General features: G+C 36.7%; 1 protein-coding gene across 5 annotated transcripts in view; it reads right to left on the reverse strand.

Moving 5' to 3' along the window:
* Nucleotides 1-644: 644 nt before the first annotated feature.
* Nucleotides 645-19829, reverse strand: part of PAPOLA (poly(A) polymerase alpha) — a 45299-nt gene continuing 26114 nt past the window's right edge. For 2 of the 5 annotated variants that reach the window (XM_040066584.2, XM_058420890.1), the window contains exons 13-22: nucleotides 19168-19221; nucleotides 18274-18393; nucleotides 16731-16840; nucleotides 13953-14074; nucleotides 12789-12931; nucleotides 11397-11497; nucleotides 7178-7398; nucleotides 6743-6808; nucleotides 5067-5141; nucleotides 645-2956 (exon numbers count right to left, since the gene is read on the reverse strand). In XM_040066584.2, coding sequence (XP_039922518.1) covers nucleotides 2861-2956; nucleotides 5067-5141; nucleotides 6743-6808; nucleotides 7178-7398; nucleotides 11397-11497; nucleotides 12789-12931; nucleotides 13953-14074; nucleotides 16731-16840; nucleotides 18274-18393; nucleotides 19168-19221 — 1108 coding nt within the window. In that variant the 3' untranslated portion in view covers nucleotides 645-2860. The remainder of the gene's footprint in view (nucleotides 2957-5066; nucleotides 5142-6742; nucleotides 6809-7177; nucleotides 7399-11396; nucleotides 11498-12788; nucleotides 12932-13952; nucleotides 14075-16730; nucleotides 16841-18273; nucleotides 18394-19167; nucleotides 19222-19829) is intronic. The other 3 variants (XM_040066585.2, XM_040066587.2, XM_040066586.2) reach the window with 3 other exon arrangements.

Genomic DNA, 19829 nt, shown 5'->3' on the forward strand with positions numbered 1-19829 from the left:
GTGGTGGGCAGGATATAAAAATGATGAATCTGTTTTAAACAAGACAAGCAATTGCATGCTGTGAAAAATATATACAACAGAAAGGTTTATTGTTTTCGGCAGGGCAATTATAATATGAAGACCATAATCATCAGTGGTTTTAGCAGTTAAAGACATTTCAGTCAAAAGGAGACTACTTATTAAAGTTACTCACATCAAGCATTTGGAGGATTGGGCTCATGCTGATACAAAGATCAATCAAGTGATGCACAGCCACTTGCAATTTTTACTTTTATTTTAGGACACGCTTTAACTACTTAACAAGAAGAGAAATAGTGCCATCTGCTGACATAAGGACAAGCACTTGCAAGAAAAGCCTGAGGTGCCAAAACTCTTACAGCCAATGTTTTTAAAAAATGAAGTTCAAACTTTTGCAGAAAACAGTGTACCCCCAAATTGTTTAGGCACATGTTTCTTATAGTTTTGTCCATTTTTAAGAATTTTGGATGGAGAGATGGAATGGATGCCCTTAAAATGTTTGTGTGTTTTTGGCAAGTCTGCCTCTGCCAAAACACAATTCACAAACTTTCCCTTTAATAGCTAGAACCCAACAGCCTTCTGACTGTTACTTCCACTTCCTATAGCAAACATAAATGAGTACTCTCTAATAAGCATGATTTACTTTATTTCCTTTAGGCCATACTGTATTTTGCCTTAGCAGAAAATTTAAGAACTAAGTAAGAATTAAGAAAGTAAAACCAATTCAGTACATTCAGAAAAATCAGACAACCATGGGATTGTGCTGTTTTTTATTGTGTTTTCAATGGAGAAATACATCATCTGTTTACAAAATAGCTCTTGAAAAATACAAGGAGTACAGATACTATAAAACAAAGCAAACTCCAGTCATGAGACACTACGTACATCATGCGAAAGCAACAGTCTGATCTCCAGGTTATGAAAACTAGAATTAAAAAGTCACTATACAGAAAGGTTCCAAGTTTCCAGCTTGGCAAAACTTGGGTGCAGTTACATGAAACGTTTAATAAAATGAAAAAAGATCTTCCGATGTGTAAACAAAATGACAAGACTAAATTTGTGCCTGGCAATTTCGATCTAAACTCCATAGCTACACAAAATACACAGACAGCTTGTACACTTCAACTGTTAAGATATAACCTTCTTTGGGGGGTGGACGACAGCAGGCTGCACAGGGCAAGGAAAAGAGAAATATTGTATACTAGACATCTCAGACAAATGGCAAAAAAAAAAAAAAAACCTTCAGTTGCTGCACAGCCTAAGTAAAAGATAAGCTACACTCTGACTTTGGAGAATTAATTTAGAAGGATAAGGGGAAGAGTGTAAGTAATTTAACTTGTAACATGAAAGATGCATGTGTAATAGGATGGAGCACAATGGGAGAAGGGAGGTCATAAAACATGCTAATCAAAGTATGGGAAGTATGATTTGACATCCCACATATTTCAGACTTAAGTAATAGTAACATGAAGTTTGTTATCTACATCTGGTATTACTGTTGGTATCCCTCATGCTCCTCAAATACTGCTGTTCTTTGCCATGAGAGCTTCAGTTCTTTCAAAAAAAAAAAGTTGTTATTTTTCTGATAGGACTACAAGAACAAAAAATAGGAGTAAGAGAGCTCACTAGATGTCAAGTGCTTACTAGAAATATGATTTTTAAAAATTTGGTGTTGTTCAGTATGTAAAACTACTTGTGATGAACTATCTAAAAATAAAAAGGTTAAAATTCTTAGGGAAAAATCTTTTTGTCTTTATTTAAAATTTTAAGCTTTTTAATGCATACGGGACCTTTAAGGAGTGTACAAAAATTATATTTAGTGATTCAAAGGCCATCAAGACAGGTGGTGTATTTCACAGGCACACAATATTTACCTAAACACTTTAGTCATGGGACAAATTTTGAATTTGTGCCTAGAGGCCACAAAGTATTAGAGCTAGATAGGGGCAGGGGGGAGACCCAAATGAGTAAATGGCTTATTTTTATTTTGTATAAACAACTATTGTTCTATATGGTGCATACAAGCTGAAAAAATAATTTTAAAAAAAGGCAAAAAACCCCCCCAACACTAAATGCAAAAGCTTTTCCCAAGAAGTAAAGGGATAAAAAAGGGAATAAGGAGTTCAATTGGCTCAAAAGAAAGTTTATTTACTGTTTGATTGCTGATTTGTATGCACCCTAAAACAATCCTATAAATAAAAGTAGACCACATCTCAATCATGTCCCACCGATACCAAAACTTCCCAATTACTTCCTCAACTTACATCTTATGACTCCAAGATTTGACATTACATTTTAAAGACTTACTGCTGCTTGATGGCAGTTGAACTAAATATACTATACACTTTGTTTTCAATGTATAGCATATCACAGAATGTCATCCAATTTGCAAATTAGTACTATTGAAGAGACTCTTCAATAAAATGAAATTTTATCAGCTAAAGATCTAAAATTAGTCATACTCCAATAAAAAAGTACATAAAAGTGCATTTAAGGGATTCTTATGCCAGTTTTATCTCAATTTTGAAACAATGCATCAAACAAATTCAATCAGAATGTCAAATATGGCTACAAATAGTGTTCATGTTTTTAAAGGCAGTAATCCTTCGGAATATTTAATGTAACTGTTGCTAACACATTAATTGTACTCCTGGCTTCACATACTAACCTGGACTTCCAATCAAGCGGCGACTTTAGTCCAGAAAGGGAAGTGCACAACATATACCTAAATCCGTTTGCGATTATGTTCTAGTCTTGCACCCTCCGTTCTCCTTTTTTTTTTCTATTAGAAGACAACAGGTTGAGTTGGCAGATACTGTTTATGGACCCCTGAGGTGTTTTTTTACCGGTTCAATCTCAATTTTATTGAATTCTTGATAACAGGAATAGGATTTGCAGGAAGAGCAGGGATATCTGAAAGGTCTGTACTGGGTGTTTTCTGAAAAGAAAAGAAGCTTGGTTGTATTTTAATTTTGTAAATATAAAAAGAAAAATATTATAGTAATTGGCATTAACTTCCAAAACAAAGATCTTTAGAAGACTTTTTGAGAATATATGAAGATAATTACAGAATATAAAGAGAGAAGCAGGCTTTCCTTTGCCTACACAGTCTTTACTAAGGAAAACTTCTACAAGAATCTTTGTGTGCTTTTCCTTTTTTGACAACTGGAAGAAATTAGCAGGTGCTGCAGATGAAGGTGGGCCTCCTAATATATATTATTATTAGTATTATAGTAAAACATCCACATAATAAGGGTGCTTGATAAGTCACATCTAATATCTGATCTACATGTTTAATATTTAAAAACTATTCTTAACAATTCAGTGTTAAGTCTTTGCCCTCACAGACGAGTGATGAAAAACAGTTCCCAATCCAAAGTGCGTGTCTTCATACAGTCACATTCCAGACTGTTGAGAAACTCTACAGTCAAATTTCCAATTTTTCATACTGGTTCAGATTTACATGAAAAAAAAGCATAACAAACTCTAAAAAGCTACTGTATGAATGTGCTAAGAATTCCACCTTGACAATAATCTTGAACACTTTTCTCTCACTTAAAAGACTTAAATACCATTCAATATTATACCAGCAAAATTATATCTAAAACAAACAAAAGGAAAACACAGAAAAGAAACACTCCCAAGATTCAGTGAGAGTCATTAATTTCTCACTTGCTGTACATGCCTCTAAGGTTGGGGCAGGTTTTTGGTTTTTTAAAGTATTTTCACTTCCACTGTGGCACATTATTTGCCAACCCAATAACCCAGTTATTATGGAATACTTCACATCATTTATCATGAAGTGTTTTCTTACATTATAAATGTTCAAAATTTATATAAGGTACATTTGATACATAGGGAAAACTGCATTAAAATGACTGCTCTTAATTGCTGCCTTATTAAAAACAAATCAATCAGATTAACACTGACTGATGCAGCAGCAAAGCACAAAGTAGCATGGACCCAGGGCAAAATCGCATCACCCCTGCCCTGAGTAACCCCCAGCTGGTGCTGATCTGCAGTTTGACCTTTCTGTTTTCTGCAACATGGGCAGTGTTTTAAACAAAGCCAACAAGAAAAATGACAGAGGAGGCTCACTATCCTTTGTAGTCTCCAGATTACTTTTGCTAAAGTAACAACCACACAATCTGTAAAAAAGCTACAAAGCTTTATATAATCCCCCACAACAACAGACAAAATAAAATTGATGTACTTACTAAATGATCTAAAAACTTCCCCGAAGCAGTTTAGGAAGTCCATGTAGCATCTACAGTTTTTGCCAAACAACTTTGCTATCTTTATTCAGTACTGCTCACACAGTTCAAAACGTCCAGTAAGAAATACCATTATTACTATTGCAACAATCTCCATTTTCAAACAACACATTCACTACGCATACTTTTAATGATTCAAGTGTGCATGAAGCATTTGATAGTGACACTTTAATCAGTACAGCACTAAGTTTAAAAACGCTAGTAAGAAACAGATGCGTTCTCTAGAAGTTGTTACAATACTAGAAACAAAAATTTAAGTGAATGGTACAGAATTTTTACTGTTTTCCAAAGGACCTTACACTGATAACACCAGATGGCTAACGAGTGACAAGCTTTCAACTTGCCTCTCATACCAAATATTAGAATCTGAAGTCACATTTCAGACATCCTAAACCTCTACCTGGGTATCTTTGAGCAGCAGCTATTTAAAGCATTTGTTTCCTTGTTAGAAAGGATTATTCTGTGATGTGCAAAGCACAAAGGAATAAACTGAGCCCCTTACTTTGAAGGCACAATTCAGAAGAGCGAATCCAGCTTCGGTCACTTTGTATGGCAAGCCATACATGTTTAGCTACAATGCACATTCAATAAGATCAATGACCATCTAAAACACAAAAATTATGACAGTAACAACAAGTAGCTTTCCATACAATGGATTTATATTTAAAATTATACATTTATTTTTAACATCTGGACTCATTTCAGTTTCAATTCTTTCACCACAGATTAGCACACAAACACACTGCATGGCAGTATTGTTTTTAAAAACAGTACCTGAGGAGCTTGCAGAGAAGTTGTCTGAAGTGTTTCTGTTTGAGAATTAACATTCACTTCTGTCTCAATTTGCTCCTGAAAAAAAAAACCCGAAAGCATCACCACAAGTCCATTAAGCTACTTATACAGAACACCTAGAACTCCAGAATGCTTTACACTGTGCATATACAGCAAAAGAAAAATGCTGCTTGCTGCATTGACATCCTTCCTTTTACGATGCAGGAATCACCACAATGGAGAATGTTTCACTTATTAGGGATTTGACATCAACACAAGCTACATCACTTATCAGTCATAACTTGTTTAACCAATTAATACCTTTTATACAGAATCCTATAGCAAAACATTACAGGTCATTCAACTCACTAAAAACAAAAAGTGTATTATCAAGGAAGATCATGTGAAAATCTACAGAATTTATTCAAAAATTCAACAGCTTTTCCACAGCTTTTGCCATTCTGCCAGGAAGTTTTCCTGATGTTTTAATGGCTGGAATCAACCTTCTGAATGAATAGGTGAGTGTCAGAGACTGATTTTCAGGTACAAAAGTGGGACTATATAGGACTAAAGTAGGACAATGGCATGTTCTCATTTTGATAAAGACAGTCTGCAAGTTCCAAGTGTACCATTTAGTAAACACACCCTAAAAAAGCAATGCATTTCAATGGATGAAAGGCTGTTTATTTTAAGAAATTTAATTCCACCATTTCCTTCCATAAATATTAAGGACAAAGACTTAGAGGAGACAGACCTCCAATAAAAAACTAACAGGATTACCTATGTCTTTTATAATGATCTGTATCCAGTGGATCTATTTTTGAAGTGAGGATTAAGTGCTTACATGTATTTCTGCCCTCACCTATCTTAAGTTCAGAGACACTGCAAGGTGACTGCCTAACAAGATACAATTCCTTGCTTAAGGGCATTGAAGCTATAAACCAAGGAACTTATATTTAATTTTAAGCATAAGCATAATTTCCAGAGTATTCCAGAGACAACAGAAAGTGCCCCATAAAAACTGCAAAATCCCAAATGGAGAGCTGCTATCATAAGGCTAAAGAGTCTGTCACCCTTTCTGTTCACCACTAAGCAGAAAAATTGTCTGCTAATTACAAGATACTGGAGGGGCACATTGAATCCCCAAAGTCCCCAAACAGTATGCTATAACTTCACACAGTAATTTCACTACCAGAGAAGATTTACTTACTATCACTTGAAATTTCTTTTAAAAGTGAACAATGTGGCTGGCTTTAGGATTCTCAGCCCAACGTGCAAACTCCAAACAGAATACATAGGACAATTTTTCTTTCACTAATTAACATACATCAGGTTTGGGATGCAGGAAAAACATGGTATATTAACACATCCTTGATCTAATTTAATAAACCGAAATGTAAATACCATGACTAATGATTTCACCATGCATAATACCATGTAAATGACCAGCAAAGAAATGACAGTCCTATGTGATTATGGATTTGGGCTCAACTTAGCATGGCAGCAGGCAATGGACTCCAATTCGTCAATACTGACATAAACATTAAAAAAATAAGATATCATTTTGATATCTTTACTGCAGGGTCTATATCTAGACACACTCTTAGTCATTCCTAGAGAGAAACCCAGTCATTTTCCCAATCATTATACACAAAATTATATAGTCCAGGCATAGATACCTTAGTTTCCATTTTTTCATGTTCATTCAAATCTATACAGCTAGTATCTTCACTTATTTCATCCTGCTGAAAGGCAAACACAGAAACTATCACAAATCATAAAATCATACTTTTTAAAAAATCAACAAGAGAATAAGGTCAAAGTGTTTAAAAGGACAGAATTAGTTGTAAGACAGAGCATATTATAGGCTTACCCATAATTACTTTTTAGATAAGAATTTAGTTTCTAAGCATTTGTGCTAATGCAGTACACGTGTCATGCGATGTATCAACAGAACAAAGATACTAACACCTTGGCAAGCTGAAAACATCAAGCAGCAATGCAATCAGAATAGGAAATATCCGAAACTTGGAATATGAGAATCAGCACTCCGGGTGAAATGAATATTCAAAGTTTTGAACATTGCTATGGTATGATCTCAAAATCTCAAATACCTCTTCAATTTTAATTTTCTTAGGAGACTCTTCTTTATGGGGAGAAGATGTCCTTTTCACTGCTGCGACAGGGCTAGGCATTTTTGTTGCAACATTTCCTGAACTTCTTGGTGATGGATTTAATAGATACGCTGAGGGAACAATTCTAGAGATGGTAGGCTTTGGTGGTGGAGAAATGGCTGGTTGTGTGGCAGTTTGAGGAATGCTTTCATTTGAAGTACCTATGGACAAATAATTTAAAGATCTTCAACAAGAGGAGTCGACACAATCATTTCAGTTCAATCACTGGTATTTTTGGTCTCTAATCAAAACCCCTGACATCAAGCAGGCATCAAGGAAGTGATACAGTTAATGGTGTAAGCATCATGTTTGGAATAGCAAGTGTGCATACACTGCACAGTTTAGTTTCAAGCTCATTCTTGAGCTTGAGTGCACCCCCAGCAAGTTCACTGATGACACCAGGCTGTGTGGTGCAGCTGACACACTGGAGGGACGGGATGCCATCCACAGGGACCTGGACAGGTGGGTCAATGCAAACCCCTGAAAGTTCAACAGAGTGAGTGCAGGGTCCTGTGGCTGGGTTGTGGCAATCCCAGGCATACCCACAGGCCAGGCAGAAGAGTGACTGAGAGCAGCCCAAGCAGAACGACTTGGGGGCGGTGGTTAGTGAAAAACTCAACATGAGCTGGTATCATGGGTTGGCACAATTTTGTTTTCTGGATATGGAGCAATGTAAAATGTTTTTCCCTGCCCTGACCGTAGGGTGGGTTGGGGAGAGGACAGGGACCTATCAAAAAGCTCACTGGGATATTGGCAGATAAGTTGACCAATGAGAAGTGTTGATGCGACTTTGGAGGGGACATTTAAAACTGATTTGCTGCTGAGCCGCCCTCTCTCTCGCTTCGGGGATCTGCCATGAGGTAACATCAGAGGCGGCCAGGCCAGGCCCGGATCACGCCTTGCTGCCCTTCTGGGTGGCTGGGCCAGGCCCGGCTGGGCCCCTGAAAGCCGCTGCCCTCACAGAGAGGGTCTAGGCCGGCTGAGCCCTTTCCCCTGCTTGCTGGCAGGGAAAGAAATTGGCTGCAGTTCGACAGTGCTGACCATGTGCTCAGACCGCGGCAGAAAGGGCCAAAACATGGCCCAGCTTAATCGCCGCTGGCAGCAGAGAAAGAAAGCCTGCAGCTCCATAACAACTCCGAGCTGAGCCACCCTGGATGAGACCGAGGGGTGGAAAAACGGGCATCTACCAGCTTCCTCCATCAGCACAGCTTTGCATTTTCTTCAGTTCCTGCAGCCTCGAGTGGCCTTTGCAAGCCTGAACAGATTTAACCCTTTTCTAGCAACATGGAACTTTTACAGCACAATTCTTCCTTGAGAGAAAGAAGAAAGAAAACCAGAAAGTACATAGAAATAGACACTACATGAAGTCAGTTATACTAGAAGTGAAAGAACGAATAATATTGGGATAGGATTGAAGAAGTGGACATCTTCAACCAGACTTTTCTAAGGTAAATTATGGAGAAATGAACTGTTCTTTGCAGCATCTTTGTGTTGTTGGGTAGAATACTATTCTAATCAAAATTAAGGACTGATGTAATGGAGATTTATTTGGGAACTTTGAAACCCCCGCTCCTGGGTTAGAGGAGGTCTCAGCCTTTGAGACAAAGATGACTGTAGACTAGAAGAAGTATTCGTAAATAGTACCCCAGATACACTGAGAAGCTCTGCTGATAGAACATCACAGTCTGCGAAAACTCTGGGCGGAAGCAGATGTATGACACTGGGAGCACTGGACTATTTTGTCTGGTGGCAAACGTCTTCATAAAAAGATCTCAGAAAGACTTCTCCTAAAGTAATGAGTGGTTATGTCTAAATAGTGAAACTGACTGAAAATCCTAAGTTGTGTTTTTCTATGTTGTTCAATAAGAAAGTTAATAGTTTGTAAGAGGAAAAAACGTGTTTTAAGGTATCATTCTGTTTTAGTTTAAGTTTTCTTTTTATCATTTTTTTTCTTTTAATAGATGTTAATAAAATTATTTTTGTTCATTTTTAAGCTTAAGCCTGCTTTGTTTTTTTTTTCTCCTAATCTCTCCCTCCACAAAAAGAAAATTAATACTGAAACCCCTACATTAATTGGTGTTTCCGCCTGGTTTTATTAAATTAAAACCATTACAGCTGACAAATGTGCTCACAGCACAGAAAGCCAAATGTGTCCTGGGTTGCAGCCAAAGGTGGGCAGCAGGTCGAGGGAGGGGATTTTTCCCCTCTATCCTGCTCTTGTGAGACCCCACCTGGAGTGCTGTGTACAGTTCTGGTGTCCCCAACGTAAGAAGGGCATGGAACTGTTGGAACAAGTCCAGAGGAGACCATGAAGTTGACAAGAGAACTGGATCACCTCCCCTACAAAGAGATGCTGAGCAAGCTGGGGTTGGTCAGCCTGGTGAAGAGGAGGTTGCATGGAGAACTCACAGCAACCTTCCAGTACCTTCCCCATCCCCAGAAGGGGGCCTACAGGGAAGCCAAAGAGGGGTTCTTTGTCAGGAACCGTGGTGATAGGACAAAGCGCAGTGTGTACAAACTGAAAGAGGGGAAATCTGGGTTAGGTATTAGGAAGAAATTCTTCAGTGTGAGGTAGTGAGACACTGGAACAGGTTATCCAGGGAAGTTTTGGATGCCCAGACCTGGGCAGTGTTCAAAGCCAGGTCAGTTAAGACCTTGAACAAACTGGTCTAGTGGGAAGTGTTCCTGCCCATGACAGAAGGGGTTGGGGTTAGATGATCTTTTAGGTCCATTCCAAGCCCTTAACACATGATTCTGAGAAAGAATTCCTGTACCAGACACAGGGTAGCCATGGCAATGACACTCTGCTTAGCCTAATTAACCCTGCTCAAGGCAGGCTGTATGAACCCAGACAGAGCTCTGTATAATACAGTAGTAGTATTTGTGATACTTGAAGAAATTCTACTGCTTCTGTACTCAGCCATATACATGCACTGCCAAGACTGCATTAAATCAAATCCAAGAGCAATCTGATACTCCCTTTTTCACTCAAAAATGAAGTTTATCACTTCTCAGGCTTAGATTACCCAGTGACAAATATGAAGTCATCACAGAGCATCAAATAAAGAATTGATATTATATACACCCTTTTGAAAAATGCTCCATATATGACAAAGCTCTATCTCATCAATTGCCTACCTCAAACCAATAAGCGCACATAGGGAGATGCTCCAGGATGAGAAAAAATACACTGAGGAAATGTTTCATTAACAACTATCAGGTGATTAACATTTTGATTAACCAAAATATAAGAATGAACAACTTCTGATATGCTTCCAAATCCAAAAACCAGTCACGCCATTTAAGCTCCATTTAGTGCTCATGGACAAACTTACTCACATTGATGCACCTGTGACACGATAAAAATCAGAGAGAAGTAAGACTAAACCATGCCACACGTCAAGAGTGAAATGAGAGATTTCATTTTGAAAGGCTAACCAGTCGCTCCCCTTTTCCATCTATTTCTGACTTGCTCCTTGTACATAGCTAAAGGTCCATCAAAAAAGAAGAGTAACTGATTCTGAGAGACTATTTTCACCAGATGCTTTTATTCTTTAACTAAAAAGTCAAAGTTTAAAACTATTTTTAAGTAAAGTGTACTGTTTCTTGCAGAAAATGGAGGATTAAGTCAGCACATACAGTGGGATATATCTGAACAGACATCGGTAAGGAACATGTGTTTCTGCTTACATCTGAGTCTTTTGTACTCCTAGAATCAACTTCATGAAGCACAAGGAGCAGGAACTTGGGAGCACAGACTACAAACAGACAGAACCACCTTGTATTTAACTACAAAATGAATTAAAAATAAATATAAAAATTGTTCTTCCAGCTTTAGATGGTTTTTTCCCTGTTTAGCTAGCCAAACTACAGACCTACGTTAGTTCATTGGAACACTACTGCTATTGTGAATGGCAAATAAAAATCTCTAAGAATAAAAGAAGTAAACATCACAGCAAATCTATTTGCCCTGTGATTTTGATGAATATTCCTCTGTGATTTTCTGAATCCTTAAGAAATTATTGAACTACATGTATGAAGGAGAACACATTACAGTATGTGTTAAGTAAAGACTAGAAGACTCAAGCTGGAAGAAAAACTGCCTTATAAACATTAACAAAAATTCAATAGAAAGAACATGCTATGCCATTTTCCTTACCCCCTGAGCTTTCACTGGAATTTATTTGTGGCACAGTGACTTCAGAAGCCTGTGTGTTGGTCACAGATGCTGCTGTTACAGCTGGCGCAGGACTGCTTCTGCTAAGAAGAGAAAAAATATGAAATGTTGAAGACATTAGTAAGGCTATGGTGTTACAGGATCTGCCTTTCATCATCATATGTGTGACCAGTAACCACAGTTGGTATTTTACCTACATTACAGAGCAGAACTTATGTCACTGTAAAGGTAAAAGTGAGCAGTGGCAATCTATTATCAAACTCCAGCAATGGAAGCTATTTCAATTATTTAATTTAAATCAGTCAAACAACAACAGCTTTTGAGACCAGAAAAAGGCTGTATTTAAAACACAGGCAAAAACTAAGGCAGTGTCCACCCAAATGATGTGCATTGGAAAACACAGCAACTATGTACTGAAGGATAAAACAAAAGCAGTGTAGAAGGACTAGAACAGAAAGTTTGTTTTTAATTTACAGAGACTGTTACAATGATGATTTCAGTCTAAAATCATCCCAAACAAAGGCCTGGGGCTTCAAGTGACCAACCACAAAAATGATCCTTTTTCTACCTTCAAGAAATTGGGAAGCACTGTGTGTCTAAAATCAGCCAAGGGCAATTTCTACCTCACCTGTGACATCCTTGACTTATTTCAATAGCACAGAGAGTGACATTAACTACTGCCAACCATTTACCAAGGAAGACTAACTAAAAGAACATTTGTCAAAAGGACCAAGTCAAGTATTTCATCCTACACAAGATCCTATAATATATGTGTAATACCGCTGAACTGGAGGAGATTAATGGTAACTTCTATGTGTATCAAAGAGACAAACATGAGACTCTTAAAAGAAGAGAGTACACTCATTTATTGGGCAAACTGGAGTTAAGGTTGTAAAAACTTAATACAGAAGGTTAGTATTAAGAAAACACTTTGAAACTACAGTAGGAAATTATGTTCCTAAGCTTAATTTGCATAGGTATTATCAGTAACAGCAGTACACTACTGATTTCCCAGACTGAAAATCTACTGTCTCACACCTGGATCCAAAACTCACAAAATACTTCCTCACCCTCACAACTATCTGCTCACTACTCCTCATAGCCTCCTATTGCAGGGCCCAAGTTTTTCTACCAATGTGTTCTTCTAAGCATTTTTACCCAACTTCATAATTCCTCATCTCAAAGTCCAGCACCATGCTCCCTATCCCCCATATTTTCTCTAGTGCTCAAACTGAAGTAAGAGTGTTTACAATCTCCATCCAGCTTGGAACATTCCCACCTTGTAACCGTGGTACTGTGTGTGTGCAGTATTTGCCACGTTTAATACAAGTAATTCAGGAAGAGAGAGCAGCAACAAGACTGAGTCTTCCATACCCCTGAGAACTTCCAGAACTGTTCAATGGACTTGTCTTCATAGCACTGGTAGGCGAAGGCACAGACGTGCTGTTATCACTGTCCATAGACAAGTCTAGGCTGCTGTCATTCAGAGCTGTCAACCTGATCCCTTCTGTTGAGTGCTGCAAGCCACAAGGCAAAGGAAAATTGTGTTAGTCTAATTAAAGGTTTAAAAATCAACAGCAATTCAAGTTATTTCAAAATGTAAACTTAAATGGACAATTTTCAAATACTTTTACATGTAAATAACCCACTATCCTCTCACTACAAGCATTTTCATTTTGATGTTCACAACTTTGGTACAGATTCATCTGAACCAATCATGTTCAAAACCAAACCTTTACTGCATTTAATGACTTTCAGCTTTATTTCAAATTTCTTTGATTTTGCAGACCTGGAAATACTTTCATTAACTTTAAAGTAACTGATGTACATCAAAACAAACGGATATACATCAAAAGAATTTAAAGAGGACTTGAACTTAGTCTGTAGAGAAGAAAAACCATTTTCTGACATAGTACTTCTATTTAAAGAGATTTATTACTTATATTTACATTGTTCTCTGAAACAGATCTACACTTGGTGTCAATAAACACTTCCTAGTCCTTAAAACAGTACTCGATATAAAACAGCTATAGAAATAAAGCATGTTATTCAGCTATACCTAAAACAAAATATGGACCAGTAGTTTAGCTATTAAAAAAATCCAAGCAAACCTGTATTGCTCTCAAATTAAGCTAATACAAAGCAGCAGGGATTTTGAATCAGACTGAATTGTTCAATTCAAAGTTCCACCCCTTCTTCCTGACTCCACCAAAATGAAACAATAGTCCAATGCAACATCTTAATTAAAAACTAATGCTACATTCTCATATACGGCCACAGGTAAACTATCCAGCCAGACAAGAAAATACTATCCACACTGTTGATGTTCTGAGAAATGTAGTATTATATTTAGTGCAGCTAATAATACTGCTACACTCAAATGAGATCATTTGCAGGTAAAATTATCACTCAAAATGTGATTTTAATTCTTTGATTAGTAAACCTAAAAACCTAAGTAAACCTAAATTAGTAAATTAAAACATCAAAAGTTTGAAAGCAATGGCATATTCATTGTTCTCAAATATTAGTAAAGTTTACCTTTTTCTTTTTCTGAAGCACATGATTAGGTAGCAGTTGGTGAAGTTGCTTACGTTTCACATGCCTTGCAGCAATCTTCATATCCATCTCGAACATCTTGCTGTTTATTGCTTGCCTATAAACTACACAATTAGAATAGCATTAAGACATACTGAAGCATCTTGAAAAGTCCACTTACTTGCCCAGACAGAAACAATTTGCATTTCAGGGCACTTACTATACCCAAGAACAAGAATAATGTTTCCTTGTTCTGGAAGAAGAAAGGGAACTGCCTACCATGCCAGCACTGATAGTACAAACACAAACATTGGTTTGGAAACAGGTGACCTGTTTTTCAAGAAAAATGCCTTGCAAGCACACAGTTCTCTGTATTTTTAACAAGTTTTAACTATAAGAACTCTGAAGCAAACTCTTCATTTCATCTCAAAGGGACTAAAGATAGAAATAAATTTTCCTCATAAGAATTACAGCATCTACATAAAATTATTTTCTTTGCAGGTGATTTTATTTATGCAGCTCTGGCAAAAAACGTGTTTTAATTCAAGAGTTAAGTGCTCACGTGCCAGCTAATGTATTAAAATTACTCTGGTAACTCACACACCACTACATTTTTATACACAAGTAATCTATGCTTGGATTTTATCTGTTTTGTTAGGCTTTTCTGTTGCTTTACTTCAGGGGTTTTGTTTGGTTGGTTTTTTAATTTTGTACAGTCATTTTGGTGGGTTTGTTTGGTCGTTTTTTGTTTCTTTTAATTTTGTCTAGTATAATGAGTTATTTCTCTTCACCTCAGAACATCTGATTCTGCTAAGTCACCATGGTAAGAGCTAGTACAAGAACTGCATTGGAACCCAGGATTCTGGGTTCAAGTAAAAGCAGGTAAAAATGAAAAGCTTGTTCTTTCACACTGACTGCCTCCACAACATTGAACAAAAGCTGGGGCAAATGTATGAATAAAATATGGTTCTGTAGCTCTTAAATATAAAAAAACTCAAGAGGTATCTCCCTTATTCACTGTCTACTCTACAAACGTTAAGGAATCTCACTGAATAGGCTGTGAATAGGTAATTAAAAAGGTGTTAAGAGAGAGGCACACAAAGAGTTCAATGAATACTGAGTATTAAAGCAAGTACTGCACTACTTCGTGGTATTGAAGCTCATAAAGCCTCTCTGCAAAAAATTATACAGGTCACAGCAAAGGTAGAAGCATCAATGAAACCAGACATGGTTGAAGCATTCCATATTCCAAGTTTCCATACAAGGAAAACCTAGATCACTCTTCATGTCCCCCTTTGCTCCCACTAAAAAGCAAGCTATTCTTTAATTTCATCCTAGAAAATAATTACTTTTGATAAAATCTTAAGATCTATTCCAAAAGACAGGACAAATGAGTCTTTAGGATGGATTAAAAACAACAAAGACAAACCCACACTAACTTCAGATTACAAAAAACCCCGTAACACACAAACAGAAAGTTACTTCTAGAAGTGTATTCACAAATCAAAAACTCTGCATCACAGTTTGTAAGGATCTTGATGAAATGTTACTCCATTTACAGGTGCATATATTTAGACAAACTGTAGCAATATAGTGCAAATAAATCACATCAAAAATCATACGTGCAAGTTTTGGTCTTTTCATACCAAAAATCTCTGACAGGTATACTACTGAAACACCTGTTTATAAACAATGAACGGCCTGAGAAACTGCAACTTCTGAATTCCTTCACTCCCTCAAAGACACAGCCAATGTATTGCCTTTTGTAAATTCTCAAAAATTAGAATAATGTTCCTATAGTTGCTATAGTTTCTCCTTCATCACTAATAATTACAAGAAATATTTCAATTCTCAAGAAAGAGATGCCCCTCTGCAGCTATATATGACAATAAACCTCTTTAAAACCTTGGCATGATTTATAAATATGCCTATATATTTATTGCATTCACAGGTGTGAGGTGGAAGGGGGGGGGGGTCAAGGTGTTCAATTTCCTTGCTTCCTCAGACTGAGCCTCAGAAATTCAGAGACCACGGCTGCATTAGGTAACACTTGAATCTATTTCTTCAACTCTGTAAACACAAAATACTTGAACCTCAACGGTTCTTTGTTTTTTTAAAAAAAAAAAAAAAAAAAAAACACCAAACTGTAAATTTATTAGATAAATCTGTCAAAGCTACTGCTCCTGATACTCCGGTGTCACACTCCCCAGCTGTTACCAGTTCTTTGCTTACAAAATTTCCTATGTGTGTACTATTTTTGTGAATCAAAAAGCATCAGAACGTCAAAAAGCTCTCTTCCACTGAGTGTTGGACATGAAAGTAAAGGTTACCGAATCAATTATCTACTATGAAACACCATGGAATAAAAGACATTTTGTCAATCCACTGATAAACTTAGCTTCACCAAGTAACAAAAATATTTAAACTATACTCAAAATTTTTGAGGTTACGCTTGCTAGCTCGCGTATGGTAACTAATTCATCTGTTTAATAAAGATTACAAAATAATGTACCACACTTTTAGTGAGACCTGCAAGATGTATGTATAATTTTTATCACATAATGAGAACAAACTGAAAGTGATTAGTCTGAAATGTCTAGGAGCATTAAAACTCATTGAAAACTTGTTTCATTAAATAAAACCCCAACTCCTTATCTGAAATCCTCTCTGTAGATACAATTCTACTATTATTATGGGTATTAGGAGTAAAGACTATTTTGAGCAAAGTCAGTAACTTCAACAAGTTTATTAATACCAGAAATCATAGAAAGCTAAACTCACCTGTGTCTGTAAAAGACTGAATGTCGTAGGTAAGATCAACACTTAAATTTTCAGAGTTTTCAGTTTTCTTAAACACCAATCCAATCACCCACATTGTACGGTATTCTTCCCTGGAAAATTTTATATAAATCGATCATGTAATACTGACAGAATTAACTCTCTTAATAAGCTATTTGCCTCAATAGACAACACTTTTAGCTCCAGTAGCAATAGCAAACTGGACACAGAAAGGCAAAAACCAAAGCTGACTAATATTCCTTTTTCTTTCACAATACAAGTCATTCAACACTACACCTCTACCTCCAGCAAAATAAGCGTCAGATTAACAGCAGATTACTCCATTCGACTGTGCTCCTGTATAGATTCTCTCATGTAAATACTAGCATGAGAGTAACCAGCTCTCAACTAGCCATAGAAATTATAAAGGCACTGAAAGTAATTAGAATCTATTACCCAATTAAACAACTTCCATTTTGCAGCCTAAATGTGTCTTCAACGCTCAAACTTCTTAGCTGCAACTGACCACAAACTGTAGGTTTCAGTTAAAACCATCCCTCTGACAGCTCCCCTTCTCACTGCATGGTGAATATCCTTTGTATACACTGGGAAGACAACCTTTGCTGGAAGTGTTGTCTGCCTCAAGTCCTCTGAAATAAGAGCTAATTGGAGCCTCTGATTATGCAGGCAGTTGTAGCTATATCCACCCACTAAAATGGTACTGAGGAGGTACTGCCTGCTTTGTCCAATTTTACTCGGGAACAAGCATGTAACAATTATGTAACTGCTTAAAAAAAAAAAATAGCCCCATACATTGGGGCTTGAAGCAATTAATGTGTGGAAAAGGCCCTGTACAAGGCTAACGAGGCTTCTCACATATCCCAGTAAAGACAAATTTCTTCCCCATTCTCACACTACACACAAAAATATGATTCCTTACAAATTCATTACAATGCTATCTTGAAATAAAGTCTTAAGAGTTTTCCATCAACCCACACCTGCAATCGCTGTTTTGAGTGGGGGAGGAAGGAGTCAAAATACATTTTAAATCCTCAACAATCTGAAGCACTTGATATTATCTCCAGTGTTTCCACAACCTGACAAATTCTAACAACAGTCGTGATTTCAATGATATTCATCCCAACTGCTAAATTTTATAACATTAAATGAACTTAACTATTTAATAGCTCTGTTCTACACTGCCTGAGGTTCTCCCAGATTCTCAGAGCTTCCACACAATTAGAACAGCATCAACTAAGTAACAGTAACTTATACAGCTTGGCAAGAAATTATGCAATTAATACAGTTATAAACAAAAATACATGTCCCCTTATTTTCTGATTTAGAGACGTACTTATACAGAATTAAAACGTACCTAATTTCACAAATAGTACTTGAGCTGTGTATTGTGTGTTTGCCTTGAGGTGCTGTCATTAAAAATTAATCCTTTTAGGATTCAATTAAAATGTCTGCTTATTTATTAATGAAATTGCATTTTAGTTAATTTAGCTTCTCCCTACTAAATGAAGAAAATGGGTTTGCTTACTTGTCAGGATTCTCCTTGGGTGCCGGGAATGACTGTGGATTCACATGAGCCAGTGTAATGAATTCATTCTTCTCCAGGTTTCCAACTAGAATACGGATTTTTGATTCCACCAAGCCAACCCTGTATAAATATCATTTATTAGCAAGATCTCATTAACAGGAAATAATAGAAGTATCTTAACATCATGTATCAGGATAAAATCCTCCAACATTCTTCTTATGCTAAAACTTGAGACTTCTAATGAATTAGTGCACATCAGATTAATTCAGATCAATCATTTCATTTAAGGCATTACAGAAGCTGACAAGGGAAGCTTACGAATGCCTTACAGCTCTCTCTGCAGCCTGATTTCACAAATGGAATTAAATACAAGACATCACACATCAAGTAAAAGGTAGTCAGAAAGAACCACCACGTATTTGTCCAATGTTCTTTTGGCTTCAGATGATGAATTTTAGAGGTGAGGAAATTCCCAATATCTGCCAATCTTAAAATTTAACTAATAAAAAAGAGAGCAGAAACATGGGAAAGGAGAATTTTTGTTTTGAGAAAGAGCATTTCAAGTGACTGAAAACATACCTCCTCACACTGCTCATTTTAAAAAGTGCACAAGGCATTTGTAAAGAAAACCTGAGACTACCATTAAGGAAAAATTGAAGCATCAGCCTTTACTTCCCAGTATTTAATTTTTACTGTTTGTTCCAGAACCCTACAATCTTCATCCACTCAATTTTGAAACACTGAAGCTCCACATTCACTCATTAAGAAGACACCTGATACACTAGATACCCCCCTGTCTCCAAGGTTGATGGTGCGGGGGGGAGGGAGGTGGTGTTTTTGGTCGGGGGAAGAGGGCTTGTTTCGCTTTTTTTTAAAATCACAAGGATTACTCACCATTCTAGTCGCTGTTTTTCTGTCGGTGCGCTTGCTAGAAGTACAATATAATGCCTTTGGAGATAAAGACAATATGCTATTCTATATGTATTTCTGAAACTAGACATTCACACCTTAATATTAAAACTTTGCAGTAAATTCTACATTGTAAAATACAGGTTAGCTTAAGTATATATCTTACATTAAATTAAGCTTTGTTAAGTAGAAAAAGGGGCTATGTCCCAAGCGTATGACTAACAGACTGTGAAACATTTTGGAGTTTAGGGCCATTTGCAATTCCACTGTAATACCAGTAACCTTAATAAAAGATAAGGAACGTAGCACTGATTGAAGTATTTCAATACGTGATGAAATCAGGGATTTAACTGACTACAAATCAAGAGAAAAGTTGTTCACAACTACCTTTACATCTCAGCTGTCCTAGCTGCATTATTTCTGAATAGTGAGAAGAGTGGTTAGCACATACACATTTGTTCAAAATATGAAATAACACTGTTAAATGTGGTTTAAAAATTTTGTATCTGCATTTTGGAATTCTCTGAAGACACTTATCTGAAATTTCATAAGGAATGTTTCCTCTGATGATAATTCTTAAACTCTTAATTATTTTCCAGGATATTCAGTGTATACTCACTGTAAGTAGTTTTCAAAGAGACAGTATA

The sequence above is a fragment of the Hirundo rustica genome, chromosome 6, assembly GCF_015227805.2.
Source record: "Hirundo rustica isolate bHirRus1 chromosome 6, bHirRus1.pri.v3, whole genome shotgun sequence".
Taxonomy (NCBI): domain Eukaryota; kingdom Metazoa; phylum Chordata; class Aves; order Passeriformes; family Hirundinidae; genus Hirundo; species Hirundo rustica.